Source organism: Pteronotus mesoamericanus, unplaced genomic scaffold, assembly GCF_021234165.1.
Source record: "Pteronotus mesoamericanus isolate MK-2021 breed Mesoamerican mustached bat unplaced genomic scaffold, CSHL_Meso_final scaffold_174, whole genome shotgun sequence".
Taxonomy (NCBI): Eukaryota; Metazoa; Chordata; class Mammalia; order Chiroptera; family Mormoopidae; genus Pteronotus; species Pteronotus mesoamericanus.
This window is the reverse complement of record NW_026555309.1, coordinates 26424308-26444872: the sequence shown is the minus strand read 5'-3', so window position 1 is coordinate 26444872 and position 20565 is coordinate 26424308. Positions and strand designations below refer to the sequence as shown.

Here is a 20565-nt window from a genome sequence, read left to right as displayed (position 1 = left end):
CCCTAAAATAATCAATGTGCATGAAGTTCATGGACACTGTGGGTGGAACCCTTCCCTGATGTACTCAATGAAGGGCGGCCGGGGGCAGGGCTCCCTTCTAGCTAAGCTGCTGAAAGTCTTACGCCCGAAGCTGATTCAGTGTGGGAGATGATGCAGGCTCCTTTGGTGCCACTGCGCACATCAGCCATGGACACATGGACCACACCAAAGGCAGCATGTTAGGGCTGCTGGGATAACCCAGAGGGAGAGCAGGCTGGATTGAGAGGTGTTTCTTTCCAACAAATGGTGGTTGAGATTCCCAACTCTAAAGTAGGGGCCCCTTCTCTTTCAAACAGGATTGGGAGGACTTTCCAATCACGAATGAACTGCCAAGTCTCCTACACGCTTTACACACCAACGTTTTTGCACAGGAGTGTGACTGGAACTGCCCAGTTTTGAACAACTTATGCCTTCTCTGTGTCCTCATTTCCCTGCTAATCCTCTGAAAATGCATTTGGCCCAGGTAAAAATGTTCCCGGCAAGCTGTGAGGAGACAGGTTACTCTATAATGAAACTCTTCGCTCCTGTGTGCTTGGCCTATAAATGAACTTTTTCTTGGTTGCCTATGTCCGTTAGCCTCTGCTCACTCACGTTTTACTTCCCACTGAGGAAATGACTGGACCCAGAGAAGGATGGCCAGGTGCTCTTATCTTAGGAGTGCTCCTCCTGACAATTATTAAAAATTATTTAAAATGCAGATTCCTGAGTTCCTCCTAGGCCTTCTGAACTGGAACTTCCGTGAGTGTTGCCAGGAAATCTGCACTGTTATTCAACTTCCCAGGTGATCCTAGGCACAGTAAGGTTTAGGAATCATTGTGTTATTAATATTAATTATAAGATTAATGTTTATGAACCTGTCAAGCGCATGGCAGGTGCTCAATAGATTCTCATGAAATAATAAGTTAACCTCTAAAAATGGACACATGTACATATATATGCATGCGCATATACATGTGTAATACATAAATGAGAGAACTAAGACTTAGAGAGGTTAAAAACACTTGGCCAAGAACACATTAACTAGTGAGAGGTAGAGGCGGGCTCCGCCTTCTTTAGGTTGACATTGTGAGTGTGTGAATTTACAAGCTGGCACCCCCTTCTGGTGATACTGAGTAGTGCATGCCAGGGGCCCTGGAGAACTTTAGAGGTGTCTTATAGGCCTCTGGTTGAACTGATTGATCTCTTCTTTAGCTTTCTCCTCTTGGCCATTTCTGGTAAATTGACAGAGCCACATACTTATTTATTCCTAATGAAGAAAGCAGGCCCAGGGAGGTTAGGTGGTCATTCGCAAAGTCAAACAGTGCCCATTCTCTCCTTTGTGCTCTACTAACACTGGCCAATGCACCCACCATATTAATTTCCCCTGGGAGTGAAACAGAGGAAAACTAAATGTATCTTGGGTCCCTGTGGGAAATTCATACACTTTCGCCCCATCAGAGATTTACACTTCCTCCTCCTTTCTTGCAATTCCTTTACAACTTCTTTATCACTTCTTTCATCTGTTTTCTTTCTCAGCAGGTGGTTTACCTATATCTCTGCCAGGACAGGTGGTTGAGCCAGTTCAAGATAAAGGAGTGGACTAGGTGGAGCGGTCTTTGCCCCTGGCTGGCCTTCTTGCGCCTCCTCTCCAAAGCTCCCTCCCTTTCTCAGAAGTTCAGAGCTACTGGGCTTCGGGGACTGGCTTCTGCTAGGATGGCGTTGATATAAATCTGTGTGCATTTGCCCAGGGCCTCTCTGACTCTGGAGATTTTTTAAAAGTTTTATTTATTTATTTTATAGAGAGAGCAAGGGAGGGAGAAAGGGAGAGAAACATCAATGTGCAATTGGTTGCCTCTCGCATGGCCCCAACTGTGGACCTGGCCTGCAGCCTGACTGGGAATCGAACTGGCGACTTTTCGGTTCCCAGGCCAGTGCTCAGTCCACTGAGTCACACCAGCCAGGGCAATTCTAGAGATTTTTAGGAGAGTCCTTGGGAAGTTTCCTTTAGGACCATAGATCTTTGGACGTAGTCTATTGCATGCACACACACAGAGTGAAAAATAGAAATGTGGTCTCCACTACAGAATGGCTGAGGGAAAACAACCTTTTGTAAAGAGTGTTTATAAAAATGTATAACTTAAGTAGGATAAGGTATTTCCTACTGTGGGGTAGGAAGTGCCCTTTAGCTATCAAACCCATGATTTTAGCTAGAAATGGTAAAAGCTAACATATATTTAGGGTCTGCTATTTTCCAGGCACTGTTCTAATTTTCTTTTTCATGTTTCACCTAATTCCCACAATCCCTTCACAGTACTTACTATTAATATCTTCATCCCCATTTTACTGATAAGGAAACTAAGGCAGAGAGAGAGAGAGTAAGTAACTTGCTCAGGCTCCACAGAGAAAAGAGCCATGATTCAAACCCATGTGGCTTGACTCCAAAGCCCTCTTCCTACTACATTAGATGGTGTAGTTATTTTTATTATAGAACATCTTTACTTTCAAAACTTCAGATTTTTTTTTAAAAGAAGAAACTAATCATAATTACACTGGACTCCTATTTATAATTTTTATAATAAGAGTAAATGCACATGGTTAGAAAAGCCAAATGGTTCCGAAAGATATAAAATGAAGAGTCTCTCTATAACCTCACTGCCCCATTCCCAAGAGAAATCACTATTAACAGATCTTTTTTAATCCCTCCAGAAAAGCATAGAGCTGGTTATATGATACCTTTAGATTTGTTTACACAAAAGCACACATGCCATGCCCATTATTTTTCTTAACTAATTACTGATTTTCTAGATGTTTTTGGATCTTTTCACTCAGCGCGCACAGGTTCATGTCACTCCTTTACTTGATTACAGAATCCTTCCGGATGGACAGTTAGGCAGTCCCTTTGCACGCCTCTGTGCAGGGTGAATCCAGGCAGCGCAGCTTTCTTTTTACGCATGTCGCTTCCATTCACTCTTACTAATTCTTACGAGGGGGTTTCCCCAGACCCTTCACAGAACCAGTATTAGCAAACTGGGCTTGTTTCTTTTTTGCCAATCTGATGGAAAAAAAAATCCTTTCATTTACATTTTAATGTTATAAGTGAAATTGTATGGCTTTTCATGTATATTGGTCATTTGTTGTTTCTTCTTTTAGTTTTTCTTTCATCTGCCTGTTCATGTCCTTTGCCCATTTTTCTATTAGGCTATTTTTTCCTCAAATTTGTATAAGCTTTTGGTGAATTATGGAGGTTAGCCCTATACCTGTCATATGTTGTAAATAATTTCTTTCTATTTATAATATTTTGACTGGTATTTTTCCATAAGTAGTTTTATTTTTATGTAGATTTAGCAATACAATATTATTCACTTCTAAATACTTTAAATTTGAACTTCTTTTTTGTTTTTAAATGTATGTATTATATATGTTTTTATATACATATATACTTTTATGTTTATGGCCACTCCATTCATTCATTGCACATCAATCAGAACGAAAATAAATCTTTTCTGAAATTATGCTATAAACAGAAGTGACATTTACAATTTTCAGGAAGACTTCTCTTGACATTTAAGAATAGCTCTCTATATTTTTTTAATCAATTGATTGGCTTTTTGATCAAATAGTCCCATTCTGAGATAAACACCTATAGCAGGTTCAAGGAATAGTTGGCAAAATCTAAAACAAAAGTCCTGTCTGGCCTGTGAAGCATTTTTTGGATTCCTTGGCTGCCCGCACCCCAGAGCTTTGCAGCTAAGGGTCAGCTCTGAATCCGCTTTGTGGAGTAGCATCTTTTATAGTGTCTTGTATAATTACATCTGTCCACTGCCCCAGCTGCTCCCTGATAGCTCTGCTTGGCTTCACTGAAAATGGCTCATCTTTCCTCCCTAGAGACCTTTAAATAAAAGATCTGTGTATCTGTGTGTGGGGACAGGGAACGAGAGGATGAAGGGATGAGGGGCTGGCTTTTGGGGTTTTTTTTTTCTTTTTTAATTTGCTGCCTCTATTTGAGGTGGGGATACAGGTGGCCAACCTGAATTAATCTGATAGCTTTGCAGTGACACCCTAAGGATAGAGAAGGATTTGGGGTGCATCGGTCTCTGGTTAGAATGGCTCCATTCAGCATTGTAGACATCAGGATCGGTCTGTTCTTAGAGGCCCGTGGTGTACTGATGTATGAGGGCTCCACAGGATCCTGAAAGCAGGCAAAATTAATAACGTCCTGAGAGACCACATCGCAGGCAGTGTATTTTAAAAAAATAAGTCAGTTTTTGCACATATTCTTTTTGTTTCCATTTTTCCTTCTTTAATTCCTGGACTTTCCATCACATGGAGAGAATGCTTAGTATCAGCACCATGAATAAAGTAACACCCCTCAACAGAATCCAGCAAGCCTACCAAATGAAAAACCACCAGAATTTCTGGAGGCTGGTGAGCATAGCTTATGGTTGGAAAACGCCTTTGGCTGCAGGACGCTCAGGCACCAGAACTAGCACCACAAGGTGTCTTAAAGGTCAAGCTCATCCTGCCTGCTCAGTCCTGGAATCCTGCTCCACCAACCACAGCCGTTGATGGAAGACAATATTGATAAGGAACAAAGACAGCATGAATGCGGATGAATTGGATACGCATATTTTAAATTCCTCTCAGCTTTTCAAGCATGACTCTTCAACATCCAAGTATTGTCAAGTCCTCTGAGACATCAGAGACACCCAGTTGTGTATCTACATACAGGCAAATGGGGCAATTACTAAATATTAAAATAGAAAACATCTTTAATGTTTAATGATATTGAAATAGTAAAGGTATTTAAATTGAGCATATTTTTTGACTTAAAAATTCTACTTTTAGGAATTTTTTCTAAAGAAATAAGCAGACAAGGATATAAATTTGTATGCTCAAAGATACCCATTGAACATCAAGCCTGTGTTTAAGAACATAGACCCTGCGGTCAGAAGGCCTGGGCCCCAAACTTGATTCCACTTCTTAGTAGTTGTGTCACCTTGTTTGTGTCACTCAACTTCCCTGCCTTTATCTGTAAGAGGGGATGATAATTGTCCCTACCTCATAGGGTCCGTTCTGTCATGAGGAATGAATGATTTAATATGGAGAAGATGCTTCGGATGGTTTCTGGTACCTAGTGTTTGTTACTAATAGTAGGAAGATTGGAAAAAGCCTACACAGGCATTGATTTAATGAAACAAAATGTGGTATGCTTTAAAGATGCTCACATGTTAAAGGAAAAACAATTAGGTTACATGATAATGCATTAAGTATGAAGTCTGAATAGTTGTATCCAAAGGTTAACTATCGTTTTGGGCGGTTTTTTGTGGGTTTTTTTGGGGGGTGATGGAATTGATAGACTACATTTTTCCGTCTGGGCTGTTGCTATTTTCTAAATTATCTACAAAGGAAATGTATAGTATAATAGAAGTTGTTTTTTTAACCCCTTCACAATTAAGAAACTGAGGCACAGAGAGGTGAAGTAACACACCTAATGTGCTCTACCGAATAAGCAGCAGAGGTGGGATTTGAACCCCACTGTCTGACTCAGGGCCTGTATTTTTAGGTTAGGTACTGTCTTTGTGTGATTTTTAGTAACCCAAAAAAAGCATTGAACTACAGCACCCACAACACTAACCTCATTGCATTCACTGTTTAAAGGAAGTGAATAAAGAGCACCTCTCCTTCCTGTGTCATTGTTGTCAGCTAAGACATAAATGGGGGTTTTCAAGTCTCCAGTCTTCTCTTTAGTTAACTTGCCTAGTAACTGGGGAGAGTAGATCAGATGATGTAGTAAAACTGACTTTTCTGTGTATCCCTTAAATAGAGTGCATTGACTTTACATTGCATTAACCAAACTGGAAACAGTTTACATTTTTTCAAATCATACACTGAAATAGTCAAGAAGTGGCATATATATTTTTCACTGTCCTTTTACTCAAATAGTCCTGAATGCATCTCCTGGGTATCCTGAATGAGCCTTCTAATCTCTCTCAAATGTGCAGAATATAGGTTTGAAAAGCGCAGGAACACAGTGATCTTAGGCCCTGAAAATACATGAGTCGATATGTTTAGTTCCAGAAGCAATAAAGTGCAGAACAAAGTTGTCCCTTCAGTACAGAGAACATAATTACCGCAGATCAAAGGCATCATGAGGGAAGAGTGAATTCTCAGCAATTGTCTGTTTCTCTTTAAGAATTTCCATTTGTATGCAAACAGTTAAATTATGATTGATGGCTACTGTGTATCTTTTAAGGAATGAAAATTGGGCACTTCAAAGTAATAATTTTACATTAGGAAATTTTAAAAAAATTTTTACATATTGATTTGAGAGAGAAACATCAATTTGTTGTTCCACTTACTTATGCATTCATTGGTTGATTCTTTATGTGGCCTTACTGGAGATCAAACCTGCAACATTAGGTTATTGGGACAACACTCTAACCCACTGAGCTACCTGGCCAGAGCAGAAATAATATCTTAAGCCTGGTAGCTGTAGCCACAGCATCTATTTTTGAAAAGCATCCAAGTTTATGATTTAATAACCAACCTGATAATTTACTAGCGGAAAGGCTGGTTAAATGAGGCTGTCAGGACTAGATACAACGACCAGCCATGAATCCTTGAGACTGTAAATACTATGGTTTAGCCAGTGCATTTCTCAGAGGCAACTAATTAAGTCTGGGGATCTTCTAGTGTTCATTGTATCATTAGACAAAGTCTCTGGAATCCAGAAGGAATAGCCCATCCTATCCTGATAAATTGCCACCCTAATCCTCCCAGAATTCTGCTGGGAAGTCAAATTCAGTCCTGTCCTGTGTGCTCAGGGATCATTCTTTATCTCTTTCCCAGAAGAGGCTGAACTTCCTGAGAGGTCCTGGAAGCCAGGGAGGGATTTCTCTCTCTCTGTCTTGCTGTTGTTTACCTTCCCCTTTAGCAAAACTAATGCGATGGTTTCCATCAGTGACAAGATCTGTTCCCCAGTGGGCCATACTGGCCACATCTTCACATCGTGCAAGTATGGCTCATCTCGCCAGTTGGCGAGATGGTCTTCTATAGTTTATTCTGGAACCCTTCCAAGACGCTCTTTTCGCACTGCCTTCCTAAGGGTACAGCATGGGTCATGGAAGTACCACAGGGACTCTGTGCTGGGCAGGATTTTTCACTCACAAGCTTTGGGTAAATCAGCTTTGGTCTCCTCAATTGTAGAACAGTGAGATTGGTGTCTGCCTTTACAAAGCTCTAAAAAATATGAAGACTAGAAACCATCTCTTACAGGCCCTGGACTCTACTAGCCACTCAATAAATAGTTTTTATTATAATCATTGTTTGCTGCTTGTTCGGAACTCAAGGGATTTAAATCATTCATATTTTCCTCTACTCAGAAATGTGAGCTGGCCTAGGTTCTAGAGCGGAGAGTCAGGAATTGTGCTGTAGGAGCTGAGAGGCAAGGCCAACTACATTGTACACCTAGATTTGTTTTCTGAAAGCACATGGAGTTTTATCTTTTTATTCTTAATCCTCTGCTTCTTCTTCCCACTTGTTCTCTCTTCCCCCTTCCTTGATTTCCCCAGGAAATCCATGAATTATTTTCATTACAATTTCACAACTACCTACAGTTTTTTGTTGAAAACAAATTCATATTAACTATTCTACCACACAACATGTTTCTAATTACATAGCAAACTCTAGTCTGTACTCAAGATTGTAATGTGATCTTTGTAAACTAATGAATACTCTCTCCACTGCCCCCCCCCAAATAAAACTAAAAGTTCAAACTTACTATAATTCAGAGGTTCTGTCACTGCAAACTTTTCTCATTCTGTTTGGAATTGTTAATTTCTGCTTTTCGTTAAGGCTGTTTTTTATAGGAAACCCACAGCTGCAGCCAGAGAAAGTCAATAAGCAGATAGCGTTGGCTCAGGGGTATCTGGAGCCCAGGTTTCTTCCTGGCTGCTTCTCACCGGGTGATTGTCTCCAGACCCTAATGTGCCAACTGCAAGCCTGGCTATTTGACTTCAGAAACCCAAAGATAAACTCTCTTGAAAAAACTACTCTGCGACTGACAAGCACACTTTTCATTTTGCTTCAAGTTTGGGCCAGTGTGTTGATGTTGTTGAGGGAGCCTGAGACTCACAGCGCGGCAGGGCCAGGGGGCAGCGGGGGGTGGGGGGTGGGGGCGCCTGTGCATTTCTCCCCCACGTGGGTCACTGTTGGCATACTGTCTGCTGGAAGACCGGCTTTCCTGCGCCTCTAAGCTGTGTTTATGAAATGAAGTCCATGCGTTTACGCCTTCTCTTGCCTGCTTTGGGGAAAACAGACAAGAGACTGGGAGCTCTGGAATCTTGCCACCTGCTGAGTTAGATGCAAAGGCAGGGAGCCAGGGACCTCGGGGTGGGGCGGGGAACCGGCCGGCGTGTTCTCAGTTTCCTTCCCTTCACCTCCTGTCTCCCCTGTTGTTTTTCAGGTAGTGAAGCCGATTTCAGCTCCTCCAGTAGCACTGGCAGCATTTCCGCCCCCGAGGTCCACATGTCTGCCGCAGGAAGCAAGCGGTCCTCTTCCTCACGCAAGTAGGCACTGTCTCCTGCTCTGTAATTATTAAGATGCTTTACACCTGTACTTGATGTTTCCCTAGAGCCACCCACATTACTGCCCGTTCATATTTTATTATTATGCGGTGAGCGACTGTTGTTTGTTTCTTAGTGATCTGAAATCAGTGTTCTTCTCTGCCTTTCCTCCTGTGATCACATGGCGTGGCTTATGTCATCTCTCTTGCAGCTTTTGGCTCCGTGTCTACTCCACTCTCTCTTCCTCACTCGCCTGTGTGCTCACCTGGGTATTAAGCTAGTTGCCCACTTCCCACCCCACCTCCTCTTTATGTCTCTATTATCTTTTAGCTGTGAAGATTTTGGCTTCATCCTTTTATTCCTTCAGCTGAGCTTCCTTGTTTAAAATCTTTGTGAAAGAAGCGTAGTGACCCTCTAGGCACCCCAACATTCACTTGGGGAACGGGTGAAGGAAGTATGAAGTTCAGAGGCATGAGTGGCCACCACCGAAAGAGTCAACAGAGCCAAAGAGCTAAGTGTGGGGGCCCCGGAGTCAGGCTACCTGGTTTGAATGCCAGCTTCACCTGCAGGCTGTGAGGCCCTGAGCAAGTTGCTTAACGTCTCTCTGCCTCAGTTATTTCATCTGTAAAATAGAAGATCAAAACTATGAACAATAAAATGGCGATAATTACGTATCTATCAGCAACTGAATCTAAAAATCAAACTAAGCAAACAAGAAGAAGAGAGACAGAATCATGGATACAGAGAGCATTTGGATGGTTGCCAGATGGGTGGGGGGTGTGGAGGAATGCGTGAAGAGGTGAGGGGATTAACAAGTACAAATTGGTAGTGACAGAACAGCCACAGGGATGTAAATTACAGTATAGGAAATGGAGTAGCCAAAGAACTTACACACATGACTAATGGACATGAACAATGGTGGGGGAGTTGCCTGAGGGAGTGGGAGGTGCTCAGTGGAGGGGGGCAAAGTGGGAAAAATTGGTACAACTGTAATACCATAATTAATAAAATATATTTTAAAAAATAAATAAAAATAAACATTAGTTTAGTAATTGTCAAAAAATAGGGCTGTAGTCTTACCCATCTCATAGGGTTTATTATTAGGGTTAATTGGTTAATGCAATTGGTAAAGTGTGAAGTCAGTGTTTGGAGCATAGTAAACATCAACCAGGGTCACCACGGATGCTATTTGGATTGGGGGAGAGGAGACTGGGAGAAATGGGAGCCTCTGTTCACATTGGGTGGGATAGGATTCTCCGCTACCATCAGTGGCTTATTTGACAAGTATTTGTTGAGCATCTACTATGACAGGTTCTGGAGAGATGGCAGTAAACAAAACACCATGAAAACTATATTCATTTTAGCAGGGGAAGACAATAAATACATAAATGATATAATTATTTTTAGAACGTGCAGGGAATGGCTATAAGAGAGTAATGGGGTGTGCGGTGTACTTTAGATAGGCTGGTTCTGGGAGAGCTCTGCCACGGGGTAAGTTCTGAGCAGAGACGTGAGTGAACAAGCGATGGATGAGCCACAAGACAGTTGGGGATGATTTGTCTTTAGACTGTGGGGAAGTCACTTGACTGTGCTGAGCCACAGTGTCCAAATTTGCATACAAAATGTTGGACTACATGATTTTTTAAGTTCCCTTCCTGGATAAAAACTGTTTTATTTCTAAAATCTTGCATTTCCAGGAGTCAGCAAGCATTTCTCATTCCCCTTGGGTAAGTAGAAGCTTTGGCTGATGTTTACAAGTGGGCCTGGGACCCACCGTGTAGAGTTTATTAAAAACAAAGCTGAAGCCAGACAAATCTACAACAAAAGAGTGAAGTCCACAGTTAAAAAGCACAATTTTTCTATTTCCAAATACCATCTATTTTGGAAGTAAAGTGCCTCTGGGATCAGAGGACATGAATATAAACATTCTTTGTATAAATCAGATGTGGCTCGCTCTGAGAATAAACCACTTATCTAATCCATTCAAGAAAGTATCCTATACACATGGTGCAAGGGATCAAAGAACAGAGAGGAAAGAAAAAAAGCATTAAAAAAAAGCCAATTCTATTAAGCATTTCAAAAGAATTTGTGTTTATGATTAAATTGCAAAGTAATGTCAATAATACTGAGTGACTTAGAGAAAATATTCAAATCTGGAGTTGATGATTTCTCTAAGTGATTTAAAATTGATGTGTTAAACATAAAATAGCTAAATATCATTATGTGCAAATGAAATGTATGCTTAATAAGTGGAAAACTGAAATAGCCAGTGTTCTATTATCCTTACTTAAAAAAAAAAATCTGACCTGGGCACAGAGCACCATGAGTAGATTTTTATGATGAAATAGCTCAGGCATTTCATGTCATCTTTGTGTTCTGTAGGACCATGCATCAAGGGCACCTTCTCTAGACGGGCCGGTGTTCATGCCAAACTCTGTAATAGCTTGTAACCTTTTTAATTGGCTCCTTCCTCCTATAATAAAGGAATTTTCTCTGTGGAGAATTAGCTCCTGAGAGGAAGGGTGGCAGGAACATTTAGTAAAAAGGAGGTGGGAAAAACAAGAACAGTTGGAGTTGGTGAGAATATTTTTAATAGGTGATTTTAAAAACAAAACATGAGAGATTTACAAATGATCTCTTCTAGAAGGCCAACTCTGCTGATGTGTCTGAGGGATTCTCTTTCTTTAACTAAAACCCTATCTAGTCAGAGGCAGACAGAAGTGAAAAGTAAAACAGCTTGAGATTCAGAGTCAAGAGACCTGGACTCGAGGTCAGCATCCATTGTTTATTAGGTGTGAGACCCAGAGCCCAAGCCTAGGTCTCCCCTTCTTGAAATAAGGCAGTAGCCACATCTGCCTCATGCTGCTGCTGCTGTGTAATGATGGTGGTGATAATGGTTGTGATGATCGTACTAGTTTGCTAAGGCTGCCCTAACAAAATACCACAGAGTAGGTGGCTTGAACAACAGTAATTTACTGTCCCACAATTTTGGGGACTATTAGTATGAGATCAAGGTGTCAGCAGGATTGGCTTCTTCCGCGGTCTCTCTCCTTAGCTTCTAGATGGCCATCTTGTCTCGTTTCTTCACCAAGACTTCTGTCTGTGTTCAAATCTCTTCTTATAAGGACACTAGTCAAACGGGATTAGAGGCCACCCTAAGAGCCTCATTTTAACTCCATTTCCTTTTGGAAAGCCCTGTTTCCAAATATGGTCACATCCTTAGATACTGGGGGGGTTAGAGCTTCAACCTATGAATTTAGGGAAGCACGCAATTCAGCCCATAGCAATGATCATGGTGATGATGATGGTGTTGATAAGAATGTTACCTAGCATATCGGGCAATGGCTGGGGAATAGAAATTCCTGGGCCCCTTCTGAAGTTTCCCCTTCACTTGTCCCTTTCTCTCACTTCCCGTGTATCATCTTCATGCTTGCAGGAATGGGGTGGGGGCAGCAGAATTCTACCTCCCCTCTGTGGACTTCATTCTTGTCCACCAAACCAGGGGATTTAGGGTGGGCTGAGGAGGGTGGCATTGGATTTGCCTGTTCACAGCTGTGACTAATATGGAATCCCTGGTTCTACTTTGAAAATATTTTATCATCAACCATGATGACTTTGTGCCCACATGTGTTAGCTTTTGAACTAAACTAATGTAAGGAACAGAACAGATATTTTTAAGCATGTAGTTTCTTTCGTAAAAGTTATTGCAAACAGTCTAATAATTCATTTCCTAAAATATATTTGAAGATTTTATTGTACTTTAGTAATATTTAATAGCTTAAGAGTTTTTGCTTTATTCTGTATAGCAAATGAGTTCTTACGAAATCCACATCTAGGTTAATTTGTATCTTAGAGCACATGCCACACTAAAGAAGTCAGTGGCAAATTCTTCCAGTAATAACCACATACAAGGCCAGTACCTAATATACCTGTTTACAAGCCCCAGTGTATTCCATTTGTGTAAAGTAGGAGACATTTCTGTAGAATTAAAAGACCTGAATTTCATTCCCAGTTCATCTGTGTGTCCTTGGGCCAGTTTTTCTTCCCTCCCCTCCCCGAGCCTAAGTTACTTAACTGAATGATTACACCAATGTAATAAGAAAAGGAGATGATAACTGTAGCAGCCAGATAGCATGATGGTCAGGATTAAGTGAAACAGTGTCCATGAAGCATTGGGAATAGGGCTGGGGTCACACAAGGTCCTTGGTGAAGGTTAACTCGGAATAGAATCCCCCAGGTCAAAATTAGGGATTGCTCTTTACTTCCTCTCTTGCACTGGCTAATCCTCCAGATTTCCCACAGCCACATTAAGAAATAGGTCTGTTGGTGCCAGACTTAGCAGTGCAGCACGGAGAAGCGAATCCAAGCCAGGATACATGTCCTTTTCAGCTCCTCCAAGGCCTCCCACCACCGAGCTCCTCAAGTTGGTTTGTCACAAAGCCATCCACCCATCTGTTCTATATAAAGTGTCCCCTATTCATGAAATGGAGGCAGAGTCCATTTGGATGACTTCAAAAGGAAAGAACTTTTTAACTTTCAAACGTGGTGACGTTACATTTATGTGTGAGTCACTGGATTGATGGCTAGTTGAAACTGCATTTGATTTTCAATAAGTAATTGTGGTTATGGAGCCAAGTATGCCCACATGTGCTCTCATATTCCCACTTACACACGTTTCTCATTGAGATGTGTCAGTTGGGTGCAGCTATAATTAGATGGCGTGGGGCGGGCGGTCGGGGGGGATTGTCGAAAAGTAGGGCTGCTCTGTGAAAGGTGTCTTGTTCCCTGTTGTTTTCTTGTAACATCATCCAGAAACCTTCCTGACCCAGAACTGTTATCCTATTTAGGTAATTTTGACATTCTCAACATGCTTCCTCTGGTGCTAGACTCACAGGGAAGTCCCAACGAGTTTATTCTATAATGTAATACCCTGCGGTTGAATTGCCCTTCGCAACTTATCGAGTGCACTCACACACAGTCTACTGTGTGAGGAGAACAGGAGAAGTTGTTCTATGTCCCCATATATTCAGTGGCTTACTTGCCTAAATTCCAGAGAGGTAGCCATGCCAAGACGTAAATCCAATTAATTCAGGTATCAGTCATGTAGGAGCACCTAGCATGTGCCGGGCAGCAGTGGGGATACAGACCAGGCTATGTCCCTGCCGTCGGCATGCCCTGGTCCAGTGGGAAAGACAAGCAGGCCTGCAGTTGTGGGGCAGTGTGGTAACCTTCACGATGCAGGTTTGCACAGGGCATTAGGGAGCATCAAGGAGTGGCACCTACACCAACCTAGAGAAAGAGGAATCCAGAGATGGCTGCTTGGAGCAGGTTCCCACCAGTTTCGAAGTAGGAGGTACCCCGAGGCTTAGGGTAGGGAGCAGAAGGAAAGCATTCTAGGCAGAGAAAATGATCAATTTAAAAATATAAAGATAGTGGGGAGCGTGGATCAGTAGGAAACTGTCATTTGGAAGGCAGGAATTGGGGGAGGAGTGGCAGAGGATAGGCAGGGCAGGGCAGTGGGATGGGAGCCTGTTAAGGAGTTTGTCCTTTATTGTGGAGGCAGTGGGGAGACAGTGAGTGGCCTTGGGGACGGCCGTGATCTTCAAATCCCATTTCAAAAAGGCCACTCTAGCCACAGCGTCAGCCTCTTGCTAGGGGGGCAAGACGAGAGCAGGCAATGAAGAAGTGGCTGGTCCAACATTTCAGTAGTTAAATGGTAAAGGTAGTGCTAAGTCATTGGGGAGGGGAAAAAATAGGTGGTCAAAATTATGGACTCGATACATTTCTGTAGACTATGTTTATCTGTCCTATTTTCTTCTCCTTCTTTACGGACAACCCTTTTTTCCTCCCATCCTCCAAAGGAACCACCCCAATTCCCTTACCCCAACCGGAACCAAACGCAAGCTTTAAAGTTGAAACAGGTGTCCTGGAACAAAAACCACACCTTCACAACAGCCTCCAAAATGAACTTAAACCAAATCAATATTTATACAGTTTGTGTTTCTCGCGGGCAATTGGGTTTAATCCAAAACAAACTTTGCGGTCAGAAACCACTGAAAAGAACAGCAGAGGTGAGATGACCTGTGCTGACGTCACAAGGAGAAAAAGTATCGGACAGGTGGGAAGGAAGGCATCGGGGCAGGTTGCACCAGGAATTATATTGCTTCTTTCCACTCTGTAAGTCGGATTCCCTTAGTGGTAACTAGCTCTAAGGAGTAAAGCATTAGCATTGGGCACCTGTAGCCCCAAGAGGCTGAACATTTTTTCATGCTTTTCCCCAGTCGAGGTCCCCATGGGCGGAGCAACGGAGCTTCATCGCACAAACCTGGCAACAGCCCGCCATCCCCCCGGGAAAAGGACCTGCTGTCCATGCTGTGCAGGAATCAGCTGAGCCCTGTTAACACCCACCCCAGCTATGCCCCTTCTTCTCCAAGTAGCAGCAACTCCGGCTCTTACAAAGGAAGTGACTGCAGCCCCGTCATGAGGTGAGTGTGTACTGATAGAGCTTTCAATTCATGGTTCCTCGTTTGTCCTACCTGGCAAGTTTTCTTAAAAAACATAAATAAATAAAAAAGTTATGCAACCCTTGATTCACTGCCTTCTTCTGCAATAAGACCCTTTGTTCTTTCTCACACTCAGCTAATTCTTTAAGGGCTGCTGCAGTAAAGACACGAGCCGCAGTCTTTTGTAAGTTTCAGCAGTGCAAGTAGTGCCGAGACAGGGAGGAAAAATGGAGTCATTCATGTGTTTGTTCAAACACCAGCTGTGTGTTGAGTACCACGTTGTGCCAGGTACTGTGTGAAGTGCTGGGAACAGAGCAGTGAACAACAGTGATGGTCCCTGTGAGTACCGCCCAGAGAAGAAGAAAGGCCTTACTCATCTAATGACAAAAACACATTAAGATGCCTTGGCCAGGAAGCTCAGCTGGTTAGAGCGTTGTCCCAATATGCCAAGGTTGTGGGTTTCATCCCCAGTCAGGGAACATACAAGAATCAACAACCAATGAATGCATAAATAAGTGGAAAAGCAAATCAATCTCTCTCTCCCCCCGCCCCCGTTCACTCTCTAAAATCAGTCAATCAATAAAGTTTTTAAAACACACGTTAAGATGATTCTGCAAGTATATGCATATGTAAAAGGTGGTCAGGTGGTCCCTCTCACGTCTGGAGGGATCAGAGGAGGTCTTGCTGAGAAGGTAAAATTGAAATGAGATTTGAAGGTCAAGTAAGGAATTAGTTAGTCCTTGGTGGTGGGGGGGTGGGAGGGATCAAGGAGGCAGAAAGAAGGAACTGCACATCCAAACAGGCTACGACAAGGGGACTGGGAACTGGACTTGGGCCATCTTGGACGGAGCGCAGGGGCAGCGGGAACAGGGCGAGTGCAGTGGCTTGGGTGGGGTCCAGAGTCAGGGAAGAAGCTGCCAGCCTTCCCTCTTCAGCCCTGTGCCTCCGGGTGTCCTGTTCCATCAGTCAGTGCTCTCACTGGAGGGAAGCCCGTCTCCCGGGCCGGGCTGAGGGGGGCTGGATTCCAGCTGGGGGTTGGGGGGGGGTGTTGTTGCAGAACATGGGGCCCCTCTCTTACAAAACACACTCTGGGGAGAATAGTGTAGCCTCACTCCCGTCAGAAGGAGGAAACTTTCCACCGAATCAGCACACTCACTCCGGGGACTGATTCCAGAACAATCTGAATTCAACTAATAACAATCGGGATCTTAAGGGCACATTGTGTGGAAAGTTAGGTCATCTCGCTCCCTTCCCTCCCTGCCCCCACTCATTGTCCTTTCACATAAGAGCGTGTTACTCTGAGCTGACAGGCAGGCCCACGGACAATTGTGCATTCTTCTGTGTGAGGCCATTGGGAAGCCACGGAGAATCCTTCTCCCCTGTCGCCCTCCACAAACAGCACCCCGATTTTCCAAGTAATGAACATCCTGAGACTGGCAGGTGTATTTCTGTCCCCGTGCACAGTGAGGTCACATGCGGCTGAGGTTTAAGACCCCAACCCACTGCTGCTATGTCTTCTCCAGCTATTCTCTGCACCTTCACGTCTCTTTTCACACAAAAAGAAATGGGGCAAAAAGTAACATTTCATGACTTGTCCTTTTCAGGCGGTCTGGAAGGTACATGTCCTGTGGTGAAAACCATGGTGTCAAGCCCCCAAATCCAGAGCAGTACTTGACTCCTCTGCAGCAGAAAGAGGTGACGGTGAGACACCTGAAGACCAAGCTGAAGGAGTCTGAGCGCCGGCTCCATGAGAGGTGAACCCACAGTCCTGGCATTGGGTGGTTTAGGACAATTTTTTCCTTCCTATAAAATGAAATATGAAACCACACTCTAGAAAAATAGAAAAGAAGAAGTGTGATTTTATTTCATTTTCTTATTTCATAAATCAGTTCTCTCAAAAGAGTTGGCTGTTTGAGGCGTTGAGAGGACACTCCCCCCTACACACGCACACACAGGGTGGAGGGGACCGCCTGCTTTTTCTGGGTGTGTGCCACTTTGATGTGAGGAGCTGGGTGTGTGCCTGACTATTTTTAAATGGCAGGAACACTGAGACGAACAAGCCACACTTCCCGCAGAATGGGTCACACACAGTGAGCCTCTATTAACCTCTGTTTATTTCTGTGAGAGAGGGGCTGGCTGTGTGCGCTGTGATCCCTGCAAGCTATTTCTGTGCCGAAGGAAGAGGTTCGTTATTCTTGGCCAAGTACTAAGGTCAAAACAGAACAAAACAAAGCAGCCCCATGCTTAAGAGATCCTACCTTGGAGAGAAGACCTTTGGCGTCTTGGAGCAGCCCAGATTCTCTGCTTGATGGTTTTCCCTGGAACACTTTAGGATGGCCAAGCAGAGCTCTGACCAGGGTAGCCGTGAACCCAGGGTAAGGTTGCTGTCAGACCGTACTCTGTGGACATCTTTGGTTTAGGATTTGAGGAAACCATGGGAGGGTTCGAGCAGCCGTGGGAGGGGGGTATGAAGGCAGTGAATCTAGAGAATATTCAAGCCTGAACTTAAAGTAGTGACACTAACATCTCTTCGTACATACAAGGACCCTGACTTCCTGGTCTACCTATCTACGGAGAATATGAGGACATAGGGAGAAATTATATGTAAGGAAAATTTTCCAACTAAGATCTTGAAATAGAGTCCTGTGAAAGATATAAGAAAAGAGGATCTATTCTCTTCAGTGTAGGATGGACCAACTATCATCTTACCTAAGAAGAGATAGAATAATCAACATATCACAAAGTCCTTGCAATATGTAGAGTTATATGACTTAAACAAAAGTTATCATTGAAGTATGATCAGAACAATTCTGCTTTCTTAGATAGGTGATTAAAAGTGAAATGAACTTTGCTTCCACAAAGTCTAAGTATATAAAAGGGTCGGCTACGGTGATAAAAGCTGAGACTCTAATGTGTCCTAATAAGAAAATTTCAAATATTAAGTAATGAATAGAGTATAAAGCTTGTAACGTACTTAATGCAATGTCTGACATGTAGTGAGCACTCAAAAAACAAAACAAAGCAAACACAATAGTAGTGTTTTGTATTCTGACTCTACCATGATTATTTGAGCCATTTTACAGTTGGGGTGGAGGGCATTCATGGCTAATACCTGCGAAAGAAAAAAAAAATGTCAAAACCGATTTGGCCTGTGTGTTTCAAGGGGAGGGGGTGGGCTCCTGGCTCTGCGTCAGAGCGGCTTGCCACCTGGCCGGAGCTGACCTGTTTCTCAGCCTTGCTCGTCTTCTCACTGCAGGGAAACGGAAATTGTGGAGCTGAAGTCCCAGCTGGCCCGGATGAGAGAAGACTGGATTGAAGAAGAGTGCCACCGGGTGGAGGCCCAGCTGGCCCTCAAGGAAGCCAGGAAAGAGATCAAGCAGCTCAAGCAAGTCATCGAAACCATGAGGAGCAGCCTGGCCGATAAAGACAAAGGCATTCAGAAATACTTCGTGGACATAAACATTCAAAACAAGAAGCTGGAGTCCCTCCTTCAGAGCATGGAGATGGCGCACAGCGGCTCCCTGAGGGATGAGCTCTGCCTGGACCTCCCGTGCGACTCCCCAGAGAAGAGCTTCACCCGAAGCGCCCCTTTTGGCAAGATGGCAGGTGGGCTGTCCCTGGAAGGGCAGGCCACGGAGGAAGCGGCCGACAGCGAGCTGCTGGCGGGGGAGAGCGTGGCCGACGGCACAGATTCGTTGGATGAGCTGGTGACAGCCACCACCACGGAGGCGGGCCCCGTGGAGCTGCTGCGCCCGCCCGCGGGGGCGAAGGGCCTGGAGGGGCGCCCCCTGGCGGCGGGCCCGGAGGAGGGCGGCGAGGTGGTGGAGCGGGCCGTGCAGACCGACGTGGTTCCCTACAGCCCTGCGGTCTCCGAGCTCGTTCAGTATGTGCTCCAGCTCCAGGGCCCCTGTCCCTCGAGCTCAGCGTCCCCGGAGGAGTCTGTGGCCGACTCCACAGGGAGCTTCCTGGAGTCCCTCTCCGCGTTAGTGGTTGATTTAACTCCAAGGAATCCAAACTCAGCCATCCTTTTGTCTCCCGTGGAGACCCCGTACACCACGGTGGAAACGCAAGCTCCTGCAAACCGCCTCATGCGAGAGCTGGATTTTGCAGGCGCCGCAGAAGAAAGGTTGGACGGCATCATCCCGCTGGCCCGGGGGGCCGTCGGGCGGCAGTACTGGAGCCACAGTTTCCTGGTGGATCTCCTGGCCGTGGCTGCCCCCGTGGTCCCCACCGTTCTGTGGGCATTCAGTACTCAGAGAGGGGGGACAGATCCCGTCTACAACATCGGAGCCCTGCTCCGGGGCTGCTGCGTGGTGGCCCTGCATTCGCTGCGCCGCACCGCCTTCCATATCAAAACCTAGATAGAAGAGGTGGTTCCCGTGTGCCAATCTGTCCCGTGTCGTGTGGTGCCAGGTGGAGAAACGGCAGGTCGACCTAGGGCGGCCTCTGTTCTGTCGTGTGGCTCCTCGGTATTTGATTTGCACTATATTTAGTTGAAACCTGTTCACTGTTGAGGACCCGAGGTATCTTCAAAGGCATGGAGACCTGGTTCAAGTCAATGTCCCACCGGTGTGGTGTAGAAAGCATGCTCGTGACCCTGCCGTGTCGTCTGAGGTACCCGTTCTTTCCCTAGTGGTTCAGGAAGAGAAAATGCAAAGTTTGCACTTTCAAGACAGCTTCTGTAAGGCTGGCATGTTATCTCCTTGCTTTGCTTCGTGCCGTTTTCAGACGTGTAATTGTTCCAGCATTCCAATGGTCTTGTGCATAGCAGGGGACTGTAACCAAAAATAAACATGTATTTGTGTCATTGGTTTGAAGGAGTCTTGATTAGTCCTTTGGTGTCTTACTTGGGGTTGATAAGATTTGAGTGTTTGCAGTTTTCTACTAAATGTAGCTCCAAAGTCTTAAAATGGCTTGTTTGTTCTTAAACCTGTTAACTGATGAAATTGTATGTAAGTTTACAATGTATTAACTTATTTTTTGCTTATTATAAATAGTGTTTTATTGGAAACTGTTTGTAACCACACACTTCAGCATGATGAAAATAAACATTAGTGTTTCCAGTTAAATAAATGTTTTATCCTCCTATAAAATAATTACCTCTGTAGTTTTATTTTGATATATAACAAAGGTTAAATGGGCAGCAGATCCTTTCATTGTTATCAATAGGGGTCTGTAAAAATGAGATTACCTTAAGAAATGAGAAAGATGGAAGATTATTACTTAACAAAGGTGGAGATGTCCTACTCTGTCTTAAAAAGCATTGTTTCTGAGTAAAAGTAGCATTGGTTTTGGTTCTTTGTGTGCTTTTAAATTACCCATACACTTGTTTTACTATGTATTTATTCAGTAAGGATGTGCTGAGTACTTTCAGGAAAGTTGAGTTGATTTTTTTCCACGCATGTTAAGGGTGCAGAGAGGGAGAATAAGCTAGTCCCATATGCCCTCCTTCCCTTGGAATAATAGGGCAAGGGTGGGTG

At 44.0% G+C, this 20565-nt stretch overlaps 1 protein-coding gene across 7 annotated transcripts in view; it reads left to right on the top strand.

The window, feature by feature from the left end:
• Positions 1 to 20283, top strand: part of SYBU (syntabulin) — a 71150-nt gene extending 50867 nt beyond the window's left edge. For 4 of the 7 annotated variants that reach the window (XM_054590410.1, XM_054590408.1, XM_054590409.1 and 1 more), the window contains 4 exons: positions 8483 to 8585; positions 14864 to 15067; positions 16690 to 16839; positions 18342 to 20281. In XM_054590410.1, the coding sequence (XP_054446385.1) occupies positions 8483 to 8585; positions 14864 to 15067; positions 16690 to 16839; positions 18342 to 19446 (1562 nt within the window). In that variant the 3' untranslated portion in view covers positions 19447 to 20281. Of the gene's footprint in view, positions 1 to 8482; positions 8586 to 14863; positions 15068 to 16689; positions 16840 to 18341 lie in introns of all 7 variants that reach the window. The other 3 variants (XM_054590406.1, XM_054590405.1, XM_054590411.1) reach the window with 2 other exon arrangements.
• Positions 20284 to 20565: the final 282 nt, after the last annotated feature.